The 17,959-nt window shown below is 38.9% G+C and overlaps 1 protein-coding gene across 2 annotated transcripts in view; it reads left to right on the forward strand.

Annotated features, from left to right (window-relative positions):
• The window catches only part of PRKCE (protein kinase C epsilon), a 285,523-nt gene that overhangs the window by 239,534 nt on the left and 28,030 nt on the right, over window positions 1-17,959 (forward strand). For both annotated transcript variants that reach the window (XM_005483088.3, XM_005483089.3), the window contains exon 12: window positions 17,745-17,883. In XM_005483088.3, coding sequence (XP_005483145.1) covers window positions 17,745-17,883 — 139 coding nt within the window. The remainder of the gene's footprint in view (window positions 1-17,744; window positions 17,884-17,959) is intronic.

Here is a 17,959-nt window from a genome sequence, read left to right on the forward strand (position 1 = left end):
AAGAAAAAGAAGGCAATATTTTGCCAGCTCCAGATCAGAGCTAGCGGTGTGTTTGCACGCAAAGTAGGGCAAAAGTTTGGGATTTCTGTGGATGTCCCAAGAGGAGGAGGATTTCACCATAATTTCTAAAACATCTGCAGATTGAGTAGTTGTTTTGTCCATGAGCAAGAGGGCTTGAAGAAATTTTGAAACAGCATCCTGAAAATTCTTTGTGTAGTAATAGCAACAAAACATTAACTGGTATTAGTGAGCTATAGCTTATAAAGCCAGAGACAATTCAATGACAAATCTGGTATAAGTCATTACCACTACAGACTTTTCTCCCCTGGCTCAGATATGTGTGCTCTTACTTAGGGCAAAGTAATATAAACCAAATCCAAGACAGATTACACTAAAATCAAAAATTGTGCCCATAGCACATGAAATAATAGGGTTTGGTTTTTACACACCTTATGTAATAGAATCCATTTAAACAGCAGTCAAACATAGTTACGTTTGCCTAATTACAGCATCAGAATTATGGAGGTAGGAAGATAGCAGAAGGATTTGTGTTTGGGGCTGAGTGGGCAGTAAAGGATGAAAGGGTGGAATGGTATCATTGCTAATGGAGTATTTTGTGTCATCATTTAATGAGTCTGAGTTGAGAATCACAGTGCCCCTTAATATTTTTTTGCTACACTAGCAAGTCTTAATACTATACAATACTATAAACTGTCTACAGAGACTAAAAACTAATACCCTTATTTATTTCCGGGTTGGGCAATGGTGAGTTTAATATATCATATTAGAGATATAGTACAGCTTCTGCAACTTCTCTTCCATTCTGTTTGAAAAGAATTTGGATAATCTTTCTCAGAGGTTTATTCATGCATTTTTATTTGGAATTCAAAATGTGATAATAGATAATAAAAGTATGTTTTAAATATGACTATGACATGACATGGGAGTAGAGAAGCCACCATCTGTGTATAAGTGACTGTTTCTTTAAAAATCTGATTTACGGTAAAACCTCTTTCCAACACCAGAAGAAGAAAAGCAATTTTACAATGGAATTAAATTGTACTCAGTGTGCTCAGTTTAAGGCTGTCAGAAGGATGCAAAGAGACTTTATTGTGCATTATAATTTAATTAGACTTTATGTGTAAGCTGTATAATTAGGTTCCTTGCTAGTCTTTGCCCACATAACTGTCTGGGAGCTTTATGGGATAATTTCTGTTCTTGTCAGAACATAAAGTCTGGTTAGCAGATCTCAGAAGAGGCTGGGCATGCAGAAGTTACAAAGATAATTCCTCAGGCCCAAAATAGTTTTTTCATGTTCACAAAATTGTTCAAGAACAGCCTACACTGACCAATAGTTAATATTATAATCCTACTGAAGTTAATATTTACATGCATTGACTACCCAGTAAGTAGCAAATGTTAGAGATTAAAATCACATTTTAGCTTCTCAAATGTTTATTCAGAAGTACCTCTCTCTTGCATTTGGGCTGGACTCTTGGCTTTTCTTGGTAGTCTGTCTTCACAGCTGAAGGTAAATTGCAGTAGCAATTTTTATTTCACATGAATGACTCATGATTCATCTTTCCATTGCATTCATATTAATTCAAAATCTTGAGGTGCCTTGTATAAGTAGATTTTAAGTGGTGACATTACAAGTTGGCACTACGGCCAAAGTAGCTTTCCCAAGTATATTTTCTGGAGGAGATGGGGGAAGGCTGCAGGAGCTACATTGGAAACAGTGCTGGAGCTGAAACTTCCTGCACATGAAAAGATTGTCTAGAAATGTTTGTGGAGCTTCCTGGCAGAGGTTAGGAGCAAAAGTAATTTGATTTTGCTACACAAATGTAATTTTAAAATAGTATCTTATATAGTTCTGTGCATTGACATACATAGCCCTTTTTAATTACATATCAAAGCAAGAATTGGATTTTGAACCATCAAATTCTATGACCTCTGTCTGTAAGCAGTATTAGGAGTTTATTTCATGCATAGATCAACATATAAGAGCAACCGACTCCCATTTTTTCAGATGCCTTCTTCATGCTTTACAGACAAATAATATTCTTCTTAATTTTGCCAGAATCCCTCCACTGCAGTGATCTTCCATCAAACATAATGGAAAGTTGTTAACTCTACAGAATTTTGGAACAGACAAATCTCTTTGTATAATAGAATGCTTTTAGAAAATTAAAGGACAAAATAAATTTCACTCACAGATTTTACAAGAATTTCTGCAGAAATCTGTTAAACTGCTGTTTACGGCTGCTGTTTTGATCCCAAATAAACACAGCATGCCTAGAAAGGGTTTTAAATGAAGAGCCTACATACCCTTCCCGTGTTCTGACCACGTGATAGGTTAAAAACATGTCAAGGCATGTGAACTATGCTACTGAAATCAGAATAGAAGCAAAAATTACTAAAATCTTTCTTCTGCTTATTCCATATAAGTAAACATTTTGTTGGAAGCAACATTCTCACTCTGTTACATCATTTCATTTATGCTATATAATTTATTTAGTCCTTTCTGTGTAGTATTACAGGCACCACTCTGTGGAAATGCTTTCCATAAAAAGACCAAAGTGAGGTTGGAAAAAAATCAGTGTCTGCACAAAAGTTCACTGCAGAGTTTTTCTGTTCTGAATAAGAAAGCATTTTTCTCCATGGAAACATGATATGGAGCTTAACAGGAGTCTGCTTACTGCTGGGAGCTGTGTTTGTTCCCTGCTAAGGACACCCTTGGGAGCATAGGGAAGAGGATTCTTTTCAATTGGTTTCTTTCATAAAAAGAAACATTTTATGCAAAAGCCTTTAGCAACCCTTCTCCTTTACACTTTCTGGGGTTCATAAGGATGCAGAGGGCATTGGCTAGTACAGAAAAGGCACTGAAATGTTGGCTTATGCTGGTGCATCAATGGCTTCCTCAGGATTTGTTCCCAGTCACCTGTGTTTGGCCATTTTATTGTATGTCCTGTCTTGTGGTCGCCAGACTAATATATATATTTTTTTTTTTTTTAAACATCTTCCTTTAATTTTGTGGAGTGTGTATATGGTGTTTGTTCAAAGGAATGAAAGAAAAAGAAGACCAAGTCAAGTTATAGCATAGGCTCCCTACATTGCTGTGTTTTCACTTTTCTGCTGAATCTAATAGTGGTTCTATCTATTCCAGATAGAAGCACAAAATAGGCATAAAAGATTAGTGCTAGCTTTTACCAGCAGATTGTAATATTTTACAAGCTTCATCTTTGCTGTGTGTTCTCATCTTGGAGTATGATGACAGTCTGGTTCCTTCCCTGAGAAATGGCCATTTCTTTTCTTTAGTTTTCTTTTAATAAACAACCTTATTGGAATTAAGAAGATAATCTGTATTAGCACTGAATAGCCTTCATTGCTTGCATCTGCGTTTAGAAGATAGATAATAAGGTTGCTCTTAGTTTTATTGTGGTGTTCAGGCAACCTGGACTTCTCATTTAAGTAACAGAACTGGACCAAAGCACAAGTTTTCTTTGTACCTTTTGGGAATCATAGAATGATAGTATATCAGGTGGGAAGGAGACCCAGGGATTGTCCAATCCAAACTTTCTTGGTAAAAGCACTGTCCAGACAAGATGGCCCAGCACCTTCTCCAGCTGAATCTTAAGAGTGTCCAATACTGGGGATCCTGCACTTCACTAGGGACATACTTTCAATGCCAGATATTTCCCATAGTGAAAAATTTTCTTCTCGTGTCGAATTGGAATCGCTCCAGGAATAGTGTATGGGTTTTTTTCTGTGTGATTTCTCCTAAAAAGTGAGTATCTAACTTGTTTGTTCCTTTTAAATACTGGAACATGGTGATAAGGTCTACCTTGAGCCTTCTCTTCTGAAGGCTGAACAACTCAGTTCTCTCGGCCTTTCATCATATGGCAGGATTCTCAGTCCTTTGGTCATCCTTTTAGTGGTGCCCTTGTTAGTGCAGCCCAGTGTCCTATTTGTTTTCTGTGCTGCAGCAGCACATTTTTCACTCACACTGAGCTTGGTGTCTGCCAGGACCACCAGATCTCTTTCCACAGAGCTTCTCCCTTGCTGGGTAGATACTGGTATATGCTCCACTCCTGGATTATGTTTCCCCAGGTGCAAGACCTTACACTTGTTTTGTTGAGTTTTGTAATGTCAGCTCACTCTTCCAGGCTATCCAGGTCTTCAGGGTGGTTCTCTTTCCAAGGTGTCCATTTCCCCACTCAGTTTGGTGTTGACATCAGTCTTCATCAGGATGCACTTGATCCCATCGTGCAGATCACTTGCAAAAATATTGAACAGCCATGAGACCAGGAGTGGTCCCTGGGGGACCTCACTTGTGACAAGCTGCCAGTTGAAAAAGGAAGTATTTACTATACCACTCTGGGTGTGTCCTGCCAGCCAGTTCCCCATGAGCCTCATGGACTTATCCAGGCTGTAGCACATCAGTTTCTCTAGGAGGAAGCTGTGAGAATCCATGTTCAAAGCCTTGGTGAAATGAAGGTTGATGATGTCCACCACTCACCCCACTTCAGCTGAGCAGATTACTTTGTCAATGAATGCCGTCAGGTTTGTCACATACAATTTGCCTTTGGCTAATCCATTATGGCTTTTCCCAATCATGTGCTTCATCTGACTTGTGATAGCCCCAGGAGGATTTGTTCCATAACTTTCCCAAGACCTGAAAGTTAAGACTGATGAGCCTGTTGTTTTCTGGATCTTCCTTCTAGCCCTTCTTGTAGATGGGGTTGACACTAGTTTTCTGCTGGTCTTCTGGGATCTCCTTGACTTCTCAAAGGTTTTGGAGAGCAGCTTTGCAGCAATGTCAGCCAGCTTCCTTGATACCCTCTGGTGGATATTGTCAGGGCCCAGTGATTGAAGGGGTCAAGCTCCTATAATACTTTATACACCAACTCCTCCTTCAATGACAGTGGGTGGGTGTTTTCATCAGCATGGATTCTTCATCCCAAGCCCAGGCACCCAACAGTGTTGGTGAAGACAGAGGTGAAGAAAGTTTTTGGAAGTGCTGCGTTTTCATTGTTGTTGATGACTAATTAACCTCACCTGTTTAACAGTAGGACAATTTTTAGCTTCTGTTTCTGCTTGTTCTTTAGGTACCTGAAGAACCCTTTCTTGTGTTTTTTGACATCTCTGTCCCGTTTCAGCTCAGTCTGAATTTTTGCTTTTTAAACTCCATCTCTGCACACCCTGGCAATGCCATTGTATTTCTTAAAGGATATTAATCTGCTTTTCCATCTCTGGTACACTTCTCTTTTGGTTTCTGAGCAGACTCAGAAGCTCACAGTTAAGGGGCTTCCCTTTAAGCCAAGGGAAATCTCTTGCTCTGCCAACTTTCCGTACTTTTAAAGGGGATGCACTGGTTTTGTATTTCCAGGAGAGCATGCTTGAAACACCCTAGCTTAGTTCCTTTCTTGTCCATGGAAGCTTTCCAAGGAGTCCCACCTAACTGACCTCTATGCAAGCTGAATTTTGCTCTTCTAAAATCTTAGACCTTTGTCTTAGTACTAAGCTTCAGTGTGCTCAGCCAGATCCCAAAGTCCAACAATACGGTGATCACTGCAGCCAAAGCTATCACTGATGAAGATACTGCATAGCAGTATTGCTTGGTAAACCACTTTGCAAGTAGCAACCCAACAGTGCCTCATTCCTGGTTGGCACATCTAATGTTTGCATGAGGAAGTAGTTCTCTGCGCATTCCAGGAACTTGATGGGTGATCCATGAGCTGCTTAATTGTTTTTCCAACAAATGTATGGGTAACTGAAGTGATCCATGAGAGTCGGGTTCTGTTGACCTAAAGCTTGCTTTAAATAACACAAATATTGCTTTTTCGGCCTTATTTTCTTGACTGTGAGGTCAGTAGCAGGTGCCGACTCTATGATCCCCACTGGAGACAACCATTTTGTTCTTGACCCACAGGAATTCAGTAGGGCTTCCACAATCACCATAGCTGATTGCTGTACATTCAAGCTTCTCCTTAACAGAGAGCATGACACCTCCTCCATTTCTTCCCTGCCTGTCTTTATGTGACAGCCTGTAGCCATCCATCCTGGTCCTCCAGTCATGTGAATTGTCTCACCGTGTTTCAGTTATCCCTTTCTGACTGGGCACAGAGCTCCAGTTCCTTGTGTTTGCTCCCCAGGCTGCCTGCATCAGTATACATACTCTTGTGATGGTTGGTCTTTTGTTTCTCATCTTGGAAGGCAGCTAAGGAATGTTTGTCCTTACTTTGGTTGGCCTGGCTTATTCCCCACTTGAAATGGTGTGAATGTTGCCGCTTTGGGCCCCACCTGCTAAGTACCTCAGTTTAAAGCCCACCTTACCACGGTGGCCAACCTGTTATCAGAGATTCCCTTGCCTCTTCTAGACAGGTGGATCCCATTTCTCCCTGACACACTAGGGGTCATTGAAGAATGTCCAATTGTCATAAAAGCCAAAACCTTCATGACTGCCCCAGCCACAAAGCCAGAAGTTGATTTGCATTATGCATATATTTTTGGCTTCATCATTTTCTCCAAGTGGTTAAACAGAAAGAAAGATGACTTGTACACCAATACATTTTGCTTGCCCTCTCAGGGTTCTGTAGTCTTCCCTGATTGTGGCCCAGGTTCCAGCTTGCCATGTCATTTATGCCTACATCGCATAAGAGCAGTGGTGAGAGAGCATTGTGTGTTTGTGACAATTTTTGGTACCCTCTCAGCCACATCCCAGACCTCAGCACACCTCCTGTGGCTATCAGGCTGGCAGATGGGTGCCTCAGTGCCCCTTAACAAAGAGTCACCCACTGAGTCTTCATCATTGCTTTTCACTGCATGCCACTGGTAGAGTTTCTCCTTGCACACCTTGCTCCTCGCGGGTGCCTACAGCTGTTAAAGCTTCATATGTGTTTTTGGTGGGAATGCTGGAGAGTGGGGAATGAAGCAGAGTCCTGCTTTTGGTCAACCCCAGGGTCCAAGGTGCCTCCTTATCTGTGGTGCCCACCACAATAATCAGCTCCATCTCAGCACTTCTAATGCTGCGCAGCCTTTTAAGTGTCTCCTGGCACTCCTGATGTAACAGATCATCAGCCTGTGCTCATCTTTGATAGGTCACCTTTTCTCTGGGAGAAAGGTCTAGGCTCTTATTGCCACCTACCACCCATATTGAAGTCTCTTTCCTTCCTGGTTCCATATGGCTGGAAGCATCAGAAGCTTTCTCTATAGAATTGCTGGGTTTAGCACAACCTGGTTTTCCATTCTTCACTCAGTCAACAATGTGTTTGGTAGTGGTCATTTCCGAGGCAGGTGTTGACATTTGTATTACATTCACAAAGAAAATGTCATCTGGCATTCATGGAAGATAAAGACTTCTTCTCTCCAAAAATAATAGGGTCAGAGCACAGGACAGGGCGTTATATATACCTTAAAATTATCTACATTTAGCATGATAGCAGGATACCAATATATAAGATTGGATCAAATTCACCTACGCTATCACAGCTTTGACTGTCATTTAATAGTAATTTCAGAACTTACACTTGATCTTAATAGTCACTGTGGTGAAAATGATAGGCTTCCCTCCAGGGAAGTTTGTTTGCTCAGTACTGTTATTGGGAATGAAAACCCATCTCCCCTGTTGGACTTATATCATATTAGAATAACATTGGTCTTGTTTCACAGCATGAGGTTGATTGACCTTTAGGCTAGGGGAAGTGTAAGGCTAACAAGTTAAATGCCATTGAAAACAACTGGCTAAACCATAAATTCAAGCTGACCTGGTTTATGTATCTGTGATTTAAGGAAGAAAGTTGGTGATGTCGGATAAGATCCAGGGCTAAACAACTGAAAGAGAGAGACTAAAATACTCAACTTCAGTTGATTAAAGATATTCTGGTCCTGTTTTTCTCTGGTGTCTTGACCTTACTAAAGTTCACTTACTATGTAATGGAAAAAACAACGGGTTTGATAGCAAAATACAGGAAATGCCTGCAATCATGCCTGATTACAGTAGCAGCTTTTCTTCTGATTTCTTGGGGTTTTTTTCAGAAAACTCTATCTGTGTGCCTGAACAATGTAGAATAATAATGCTTTGGAGCCCTTTATTTGGTGTGTCAAAGCAGAGCAATTAGATGTCTGGCTTTTTGATGGATATGCATATAGGGAGTTTTTGCACTGGGGTGCTCCATGTGACCTAAGTGAGAAAAAATAAGAATTGTTAGAGTGCATAACTTAAAAGCCTAGAAAATTGTGTGTGTGGCAATTCCTCCATGACTGAAAAGACAAGTAAATGCAGGTCTTTTTAAGAAATCTGCCTTTGTCTGACTTTCAGCTACAAAAATTGAAGTTTTACAACTTTGAATTTGAATCAGATCTCTATCTGGAATAAGAAGGAATAATCTGGAATAAGGAAGCCAGGAAGCAGTTCATACTGAATGTCCACAAAGGCTCAGATTTATCTCACCTAACTTTAGGAACATAAATGAAGCTTCCAAGTCAGGATCCTGCTTCTCCTGGAACACATTTACAGTCAGTGAAGTAGGACAGACTGCTTTAGGAAGCTGTGCAGCCCACATGTTCTGTGCGTCATCTGCCTGAAGATATCTGTGGAGATGGCCACGGAGGGAGCCTGGGGCAAACCATGGTACTTCAATTAATCTCCTATGACTGGTGGCACAAATCTAGGCAGAATCTTGCAAAATACAAGATAGAAAATTAAAACCAGAAGAAAATGTTTCAGAGCTCTATTTATATTCATGTTTAAGGTAAATTTTGAAAATGGATGGAATTGGGATTGATCACAATATATATTTTAATTCTGTTTTCGCTGATACCTGTATAAGATAAAAGATCCTTGTTGTGGGTTATTAAGTTATGAGGATTCATTACTGAGGTAGCTCAATGAGAACTGCTACAGAAATGCAAAGTGCAACCTAGATATGCATGCATTTGTTTGGTGCATGACTTCCTACTCTGTATAAGAAAGTTTCAGTCAAATGTAGGAAGGACAAGAAAGAATTTAAATCTTTTTGGTTAGACACAGAAAATGTATGCCTGAAATGCAAGTGCTCTTTTCTTTCTGCTTGCGTCGTTTGTATTCTGTTGTTGTTCAAATGATAATGATTTTGTCATCCTGCCTACTAAGGTCATTGAGAAAAAAAAAAGAAAAAAGAAAACCAACATTGCTTTTGGTTTCCAAAGAAAAACTTCTGAGCAGATCCAAACTTCATTGGGGTGTCCACTGAGAAATTTCCTTTTTAAGGTTCTGGTAACATCTTTTTCAGAACTGAGTTTTCAAAACTTGATCTAACAAGCTTTTCTAGCTTCACCCTGTCCTTTCACTGTCTTTCATCAAGTGGTTTTATGAAATAATGATTAAGTATTGTTTTCTTTAAAAGGATTATGGACATACATAGTAGGCACTTTTAGTTTGTGCTCCACCTAACCTATTGTTATAATACACAATCTTATTTTGATGTTATTTGAGATGCAAAAATAAGAGCACTGAACCTCACAGAGCAGCATACCACAGTTTGAGTCAGACCTTGGGGACCTCTCTTGTCTTCAGTGAGATCACCAAGGTGTCAGTGAGGACAAGGTTTATCACATTACATATTTAGCAATTACTTACTCATGGGCTTTGTAGTGGAGTCTGAAACAGTAAATATCATTAGCAATAGAACAGATTTCACCCCATTGTCCCCACCCTGAATATGTAGAGCCAGTTACGAATTTTTCAGCTGAAGTTTTCAAGGAAAACGTAAGAACATGGTGGTTTAAACTGAAGTAGAGAGAGTGAGAACAAAAGAAGAAAATCCCTGAGGAAACTACTGGTAGCCTTAATGTTGGGACAGTCAGCAGGGTGGGGGAGGACCAGGACATGCAGGCAGCTCAGCCCCCAAGCAGAGCCAGTCCCTGGCTGGACCACGAGGCTGGGGGCTGCTTGCCTTACTTTCACAAAAAGCACAAAGGGTTTGTAAAATCTCAAGAAGGCTTACAAAATGGGAAAATAAATTGGTATCTAATTTAACTGCAAGTTTCTGAGGCAGGTTCTTTGTCCTATGCAATAGGTTTAATATGAAGCCAGGTCCATTCGTGGCAATTCTTTTTTGGTACAAAAACTCCAGGCCTGTGGGCCATGGCAAAGAGAGAATTGCCGCTGGGATCCTACAAAAAGCTTGTCTAAATCAAGTCTTTGGCAGTAAGCTGAATCAAGAGGCAGCATTGTAGTGCTATATCACATTCCTATCTCAGACCCATGGAAAAATTGTTGCATTCCCAGGTGTGGGAGTCATGAAGGATGAGGTTTATAAAGTAACATGATGTGAATGCTAAGGCAACCTTCTCTTGAAAGAGAAATAGAGACCACTCCCTTCTGTGCTTACATAATGCATATTTGAACTTCTACATATTTCACTTAGGTTCACAAATAAAAATGTGAAAATAATAAGAAAGGAAAAGTCATACAAAGGAAAGCTGTTAAGTACAATATATTTATTTGCCTTGACTTTATTTAAAGGAAACCCAGCATAATAAGATAAGTAGATCAGGCTCAGTAATGTCCTAAGCTGCTACCGACAATTGTAATAAAGTTTTGGTCAAAGCCAATGGAAAGCCATATAAAGAAATTATTTTCAAGAGATTTTTTTTCTGCTATTGTAAAAGGCATTGGTTTCCTTAAGCTGCTGGAAATTAATATTAAACCTTTGTTCAATATGTCATTAGGACGTCAGTAAACAGTTAGGACCATAGAAAACATGCAGCCTTCTTTTCTATTTTGGGCCCTTGCTGATCTGAAAGGCTTCTCACTGGTGGGCACTGCTGGAGAGGCGATGTTACACATCTGCAAGCCTCACTTTTGCCTCGTAGCAATGAGGGCTTACGGAGCCACAGACAGCGATCGTGTGTTTATCTCCCTCCGACGTCTTTGGTGGGTAGAGAGCAAACTGGCTTTTGCTACTTCCCTCCTTCCATCTCTGCCACCCCTTAGTCCACAAATCATTTGTGCAAATGGCAGGGTGGTGGATGTTGTGTTATATAAGTAAATGTGTGTGTTTTTTAGAGTAAACGTGCCTGACAAAGAATGTCACTATGGTCACATTAAAAGTCAACACTTCCCATTTATGTCTAGCCTGCTGTCTGAACTTCAGTGAAAATGAATTATAGTATCTCTGGCTTTATTTGAAACCAAGTCTGTCGTAGTAATTCATCTGCCATTAGCAATTATACACAATGATACACATCAGAAAAAGGTGGATTCACTTTATTCCAAGCTTGTCACTGGAAAATAGCAGTTTTCAAGTCTGCACAGCAGATTTTTCTGTATATTACTGAGTACAACTCTACTACAGTGTTTGTATTATATATTATCTTTATTCTTTGATGATCTCAAGCAATGTAACAGTGTCAAAAACTGTGTATCATAAATTCAGTAATTACTTAATGGATCAACATTAAAACAAAGCAGAGAAATTCCGAGACTTTCAGTTAATCGCAGGCAAAACTGAGATAAGCTACTACAACAAAAGCAGCAGAACCATCTTTTTCTCACTGTTAGTCTCACTCAGGTATCCCCCTACTTCCTCTCTGCTAACACAAACTGCTCTACTGCCATGAATTCACTCACATGCATGAACAATCCAGTGTGTCCCCTATTTTTTTTAATTCATAGATAAGGGAGGTCACTGGTAGAACCTAATACCCAACAACACTGCAGTTATTGCCCATTTATGCTCAGTAACCTCAGAAAATATGGGCTCCATCTTTCCCCTAGAGGTTTTCAAATGGGAAAAAAATATTATTATTATTAGTTTGTGTTTTCTTAGTAGGTATGGTTTGGATTTTCCCACTTATCTCTGATCTGTTGCTGAGGGGGAAAACAGTCTTGCTGATGGGTTGTGACTAAAATACTTAGAGCAACAAAAGAATCAACTCTGGAAGTACAATCCTCTAATATATCTGTCCTGTTCTGTTTATGTATGGAAACTGAGACTAAGTTGGTGAGATCTAATCACTAAAGAAGCTAACATCATAACTTTTAAATTGTTGACTTTCCTTCATGTTTTCTGGTTAGTTCTATATACAATTTCATCTTGCTTAAAATTGTAACCTAATACATTAGTTATCAGTATTTTGAGGACATCGAAGAGGAGATTTATGTTGGGTACATGAGAGACCTGATGTAGGTGAGCATCTTTGTCTCAAAAGCAACTTGGATATCACTGAGTAACTAAAAAAGTAATTCTAGGAATGTAGAAGTCTAACCTTAATTAAACAGATTTAAAAATCATCTTGTTGAAATTTCTAATTGCTATGATGATCATATTCCCTTCAGTTATGAATTTCAGTAAATCTAATAACTAGAGAGTGATTGTGATGGTTTTTCCATGTTCTTGTAGGAAGTTTTCTTTTTACCTTCTGTGGTTTCTTGTGTGAACAGTGTGTCTATTTAAAGCCTGCAGAGAGGATGTGATTTTCCCATGCAGGGGAACAATGGCAATGATTTCAAATACACTATTGAAAGAGTTTATTGCAGTTGAAAGTCACCAAAAAAAGTGGTTGTTCTGTAGTTCTATACTATAGCTTTTGTTGCTTTCAATCTTTCTGAATGCTGATGTTTTTATAGATCTTTGGTAAGGTACAATGCTTCATTTAATTTTTACCTTATAAATAAATATTCCTGCTTTCAATGCTGTTATATGTACATAATAATTTTTATGCTTCATTCTGTGAGGTATTGCTCAATCAACAGTCAGAGTAGAAGTGGTAAAGTAGCCACTGTAAAGTGGTTGCTTGTCAGCTTGTGATCATATTTCTCAGCTGCTTGATCTTGTTCTTCAAACATATATTTATTTAGTCACTGCTGTTTACTGTTTTGAAAGGCTATGTTAGTAATGTTTGGCAGACTTTCTGATTTTACTGGTCCAAACCCATCTTGATTGTTTAACTGCCTTACTTTCAACAAGAAAACTGTGTGTTATCTAAATGACACTTGTGCCACTCACACAAGATGCTTATCTCTGGCTACTGGTGGGATTGGGGCTTTAGGAACCCAGGGCTGTGAAATGCTCATCCACGGAGCCTTTGGAGGCAGCCAAGGCACTCAGCGCCTCATGGCACTCGCATGTGGAGGGAAAGGTGAGGGTTACAGGTTACCTGTAGTCAGCCTGCTCTTCTGTTCCAACTTGCACAAACATAACTCATAATCCTGATTCTTTCTTGAGACACTGCCAGTCATTCCAGCTTCTGAGGCGATTTTGATGCTGGCAGGAATGCAGAAGTAGAGACCGAGGCTTAAATTTCTGTTTAAAGCTTTCTCAGAACAAAACTTGCCACCCCCCCCCAAAAAAAAAGAAAAGGAAAAGAAAATCAACCCACAACATTTCATGCAATGACTGCTCAAGTCAACTGAAGTGATTCTACAAAGTATCTTGGCAAAAAAACAAAGGAGAGAAACAGCTTAATGTAGCATTGCTGCATTCAAGAAATCTGAGCATTCTCCTGGCTTAACTGGTTAGGTTGTTTGCAGTTGCATGTAATTAATTACTCAGGTTGTAGGAACTCATTTTGTCAGACACAGATGACTTTCTTACTTGCTACAAAGAGAATGCAAAATGAGAAAAAGAAGAATTTAATAGACCTTTGTCATTGAGCTATCTGACACTGTATTATTTGGTACGTTCTGATTCAGAGGTAGACAACTGGCACTAAATCCAGGAAAGAAATAAAAGACAGAATGGATCAGAATGGAACAATCTGTACAGAAGATTGTTTTACATTCCAGATATGGCTGTGTACTTTATTTCTGGAGGAGTAGGAGAGCTGGCTGTTTCTTGGAACAGTTCTGGGGAAATACGAGTCTAAGAGTTAAAAGTTTTAATTTTTTTCAATAAGGCTGCTGCTCTGGAAAGACAAGCTTCCCTGACAACTCTTTTTCTCTTACTTTTTCATTTATTTCCTTTTCTCTGTGTGTTTTGATTTTTGGGTTTTTTTTTTTCCTGTGAGTTGTTAAATAGCACATTATCTATTCCTACTCTCATATTAATTTACTTAAACAAGATTTCTTTTTCCGAAGTTGCAGAATTAGAGGGATTTGGTGAGGTTTCTTGGTTTGGGGAGGTTTTTTCTGGCAACTGTAAATAGACAGAGTGATTGTCGGTGCAAGCACTTTTATGGACTATGCATGACAATCTTGTGGGCTAGCCATGAATTTGGCACTTTGGCAGACTCCCAGCTTACCTTTTAACCTCCCATATGTACTTTGATGGGAGTCATACTGCTGTTGTTTTAGCCTCTTCCAAATTTCTTTTGAAACTCTGGTGCACTTTGTGATAACACAAATCTACTGGTATTACATTTCATTATTGCGTGAGTAATGAAGCCGATGTCCTCAGTGCCTTCAGCAGAGTTTTGAAGAGGCTTATAGGCTTCACTGCCCTGCTTTGGCTTGATAAAGGGGTCCCAGATGTTTTTCTTCTGTCAAGTAAGATTACAGTTTGGTAAATGGTAAAAAAGTTAAATTGACTTGTGCTTTTACAGATGGGCTTAAAATTTCATTGTCACTCTTTACAGGTAGTGAGAATTTAATAATTAGACTCTTTCTAGTTTTCTCTGGGCTCAGTTTTTTTATTCTGTTTTTTCACTGTCAAGTTGAATTTTTATTGCTAATTTCTGTGTCTTATACAAATCCTTAAATAAAGAGAATAGTGAATATCTTGTCTTTATCCATTATGTGGTTCCTTAGTGTTTTATTGCTGTTGAGGTTTCTCTTAGCTTAGGAGTTTCCTGGATTATTGGCTCTATCTCCATTCAAGTTCCTGGCTACCATATGGCATTAAATTAAAGTTAAATGAGTTTAGGTCCTAACAACTCCAGTGTGTCACCTACCTGCACGGGGAAATCTTGCAATCAGAGTTAAGACATAATTTTAGAGTCTTCTCATAACCACTTAATACTTAAAACACTTAATAAAGTGGATCCATTTTTCTAAGCAGCCTCTCAAATTTCTTCGGTTCCTATCATAATTATATGTATTATGACCTTCTTTTTAGCTGTCTGTTGTGATGGTGGCTGTAAGTGGTTCCAGGATTACATTAAATATAATTATTCTTTGATTTCTTTATCTGAACATCTTGACTTCTTGAAATATAGCTTGTATTCTTCTTTAGTTAAGGAACATCCAAGATAACACTGCACTTGGAAGGTTATAAGCTACAGCTGCAATCTTATTTCCTTTTTCAATCTGCAAGAGCCTTACCCTGATGATCACATTCTGTTTGGTGTTGCTATAGTCCTGTTTGAATGCAGACCTTTTTTATTGTATCTGTTGTAATTCGCTGAAGGAACAGTTTTGGGAAGGCACATGACTTTTAAAACAGGGAGCTTTGTTTTGTTGCTTTGACTTCTTGTGGGGAGGATGCAGAGCTGTTGATATCTGTTTGCCCTGGCATTATGCTGGACAATTCTGGCAAATCACTTTGCAGAGGTAGGAATAGGTGGTTGCTTGAGGGTTTGAATAATTATACACAGGGGGTTATGTGGCAGCCAGCTGGATCTTGCATTGTTTAGGAACTGCTGATATTAATGACCTTAAGGAATGATAAAATATGCAGTCTGCTCCAAGGGGCCATGCCTGGGTGACCACTGAGGACCTGCAAGAGCAGCATAGCTGATCCAGAGAAAGCCAAGTGTGATGTAGGGGATGTTGCTTGCAATAAGCATTTCTACAGCCAGAGCATACTTCAGCCACATAAAACCATATCTGACAAAGCTGGTTTATGTAGGAGACAGTGGTTTTGCTGTTACAGAGGTAAATATGACTTTGTTGGGCCAGTCAGGCTTGTTTTACACTCACAAACCACTTTGTAACGTCTACGTAACACAACCTATCCCTACATGCACAGTAAGTTCTCCAGTGCTTCCCAGAACCTGCTTTGTGGATGCATCATTGTAGATGTGCAATGATTCTGCAGACCTGGAGTAGCAAGTCCACTGTGGCCCAGGAACAGCTGATTTTCATGTTAGCCTGTGTACCTGCTTGAGGAATATATGGGCCAACATGTTAAAAAATGTTTAACAAATGTCAAAAGAAAAAAAAAAAACCCACACTAAAATCCACCTACTGAAATTGGTGTGAGAAGCAGAAAAGACCACTTCTGGGGAAACCTCAGCATACTGTAGGTTTGGACATGTCTACAAAAACTCTTAACGTGCTGCAGCCTTGGAAGGGCTGTTTAATCAATTAATGTGCATAAATGTTTGGTGTCTGTGGTTCTGAAGGCTGGGTTCTGACAAGGAGACATTTCTCTGGAATTCTCTGAGTAAGGTGAAGACTTCTCATCCCTCACTCAGGTCAAATTTGTTGGCATAAAGATTTTTTTTGAAAAAAACCCTTGTCTTTTCATAGGCTTTTCAGGTGAAATTAATTTACAGAGGCTGGCATGGGATTTTATTCTTCTTCTCTGATTTAGAACTTGCCTACACACACACTATATTTTTTTCATCAATTCAACCAAAGGAAATTTGTGTAATTATTCCAGGAAAAAGAATTCTGATCAGGAAGTGTCGACAAAGTCACCTAAAGGCATGTGTTCTGCTTTTGATTCTCACCTCTCTATGCATTCATACATACATTACAATATAGATATATTTTTAATATATATATCTATCTATTTTATATCCAAATATACTATGTATCTTTAATACATATCAGAGATACCTAAAAGCCTAGACAGAAATATAAAAAGCAAATGTTGTTTTGATACGCAAGCAATATAAGTGGGATTTATTTGCCTTTGTTTCATGTTTATGTTATTATATATGTTATATCTACATGATGAGGAGGTTTTACTTGGGGGGGGGGCAGTTCATGCAGGTAAGAGTTCTTTTATGCACTGACTTTCCAGATCCTTTTGTTATTAAGTCTAAGGCAAGTGGCAGGTAAGTTGAATGGTACCTAGCATCGATTGTGTTGGAACATGTATTAACCATCAATGGTATATTTAGAAAATATGCAGAGGGCAAGACAGGAAAGGTGGATATCCTTTTCTCAACGTTTTTTTGACCTAACCCAATTTTATAAGCAGACAATTGTGTGGTTTTGACACAAAGACATTTGTGTGATCAGAAATAGCTGCTAAGATATGTTGTTTAACAATGAATGCAAAATATTACTGTGGAATTATTTTTGAGGAGCCTTAAGCTACAGGAAACGATGCTCCCAAAGATGGGAATGTAGTTTTTCATCCATCTCATTGCAATCTTTGAATTGCTACTATACATTAAGAATGAAATTCAAAGTAATCCAAGTTTGAAAATACCTATTCACTGAACCCATCTGCTAGAGTATAGATAAATTGGTACTCCTTGTTTAGTGCTAATGGGAAAAATAGAGAATGGCTTCATTGACCTATTTTGCATTGACAGAATGATAGATCTGTAGGAAACAAGAAACTGAAATCTTTCCCAAACTTTTCTGAGCTGCCTTGAATACATAAAAGCTGTGCTTTCATGCAGCTAAAGAGAGTAAAAGCTTAGTCTTACAAAATGCTTGTAATTGCCTGCTTCTTTATTTTATTGCCTTTAACTAGATTTATTTCGTGACTGTTACCAACTTTTCGTGCACAGGCAGTGAAGGACAGTTTCTCAGTGGTGTTTGGGAAATCATTTATTTGTCAAATTCTATAGTTTATTATGAAATACAAGAGCACATGATCAAAATTTGAAAGTTGATTTAATTTGAGACCTCTGTGTTTCAGGGACCTGAAACTGGACAATATTCTTCTGGATGCAGAAGGCCACTGTAAACTGGCTGACTTTGGGATGTGCAAAGAAGGGATTCTGAATGGAGTGACCACCACGACGTTTTGTGGCACACCTGACTATATCGCTCCAGAGGTAGTTTTTTGCAGTGCACTAAGTGTACAAATATTCTTATTTATCAGACTGTTACATGTGTCATTTTATACACTCT

This window comes from Zonotrichia albicollis, chromosome 3, assembly GCF_047830755.1.
Source record: "Zonotrichia albicollis isolate bZonAlb1 chromosome 3, bZonAlb1.hap1, whole genome shotgun sequence".
Lineage (NCBI taxonomy): Eukaryota > Metazoa > Chordata > Aves > Passeriformes > Passerellidae > Zonotrichia > Zonotrichia albicollis.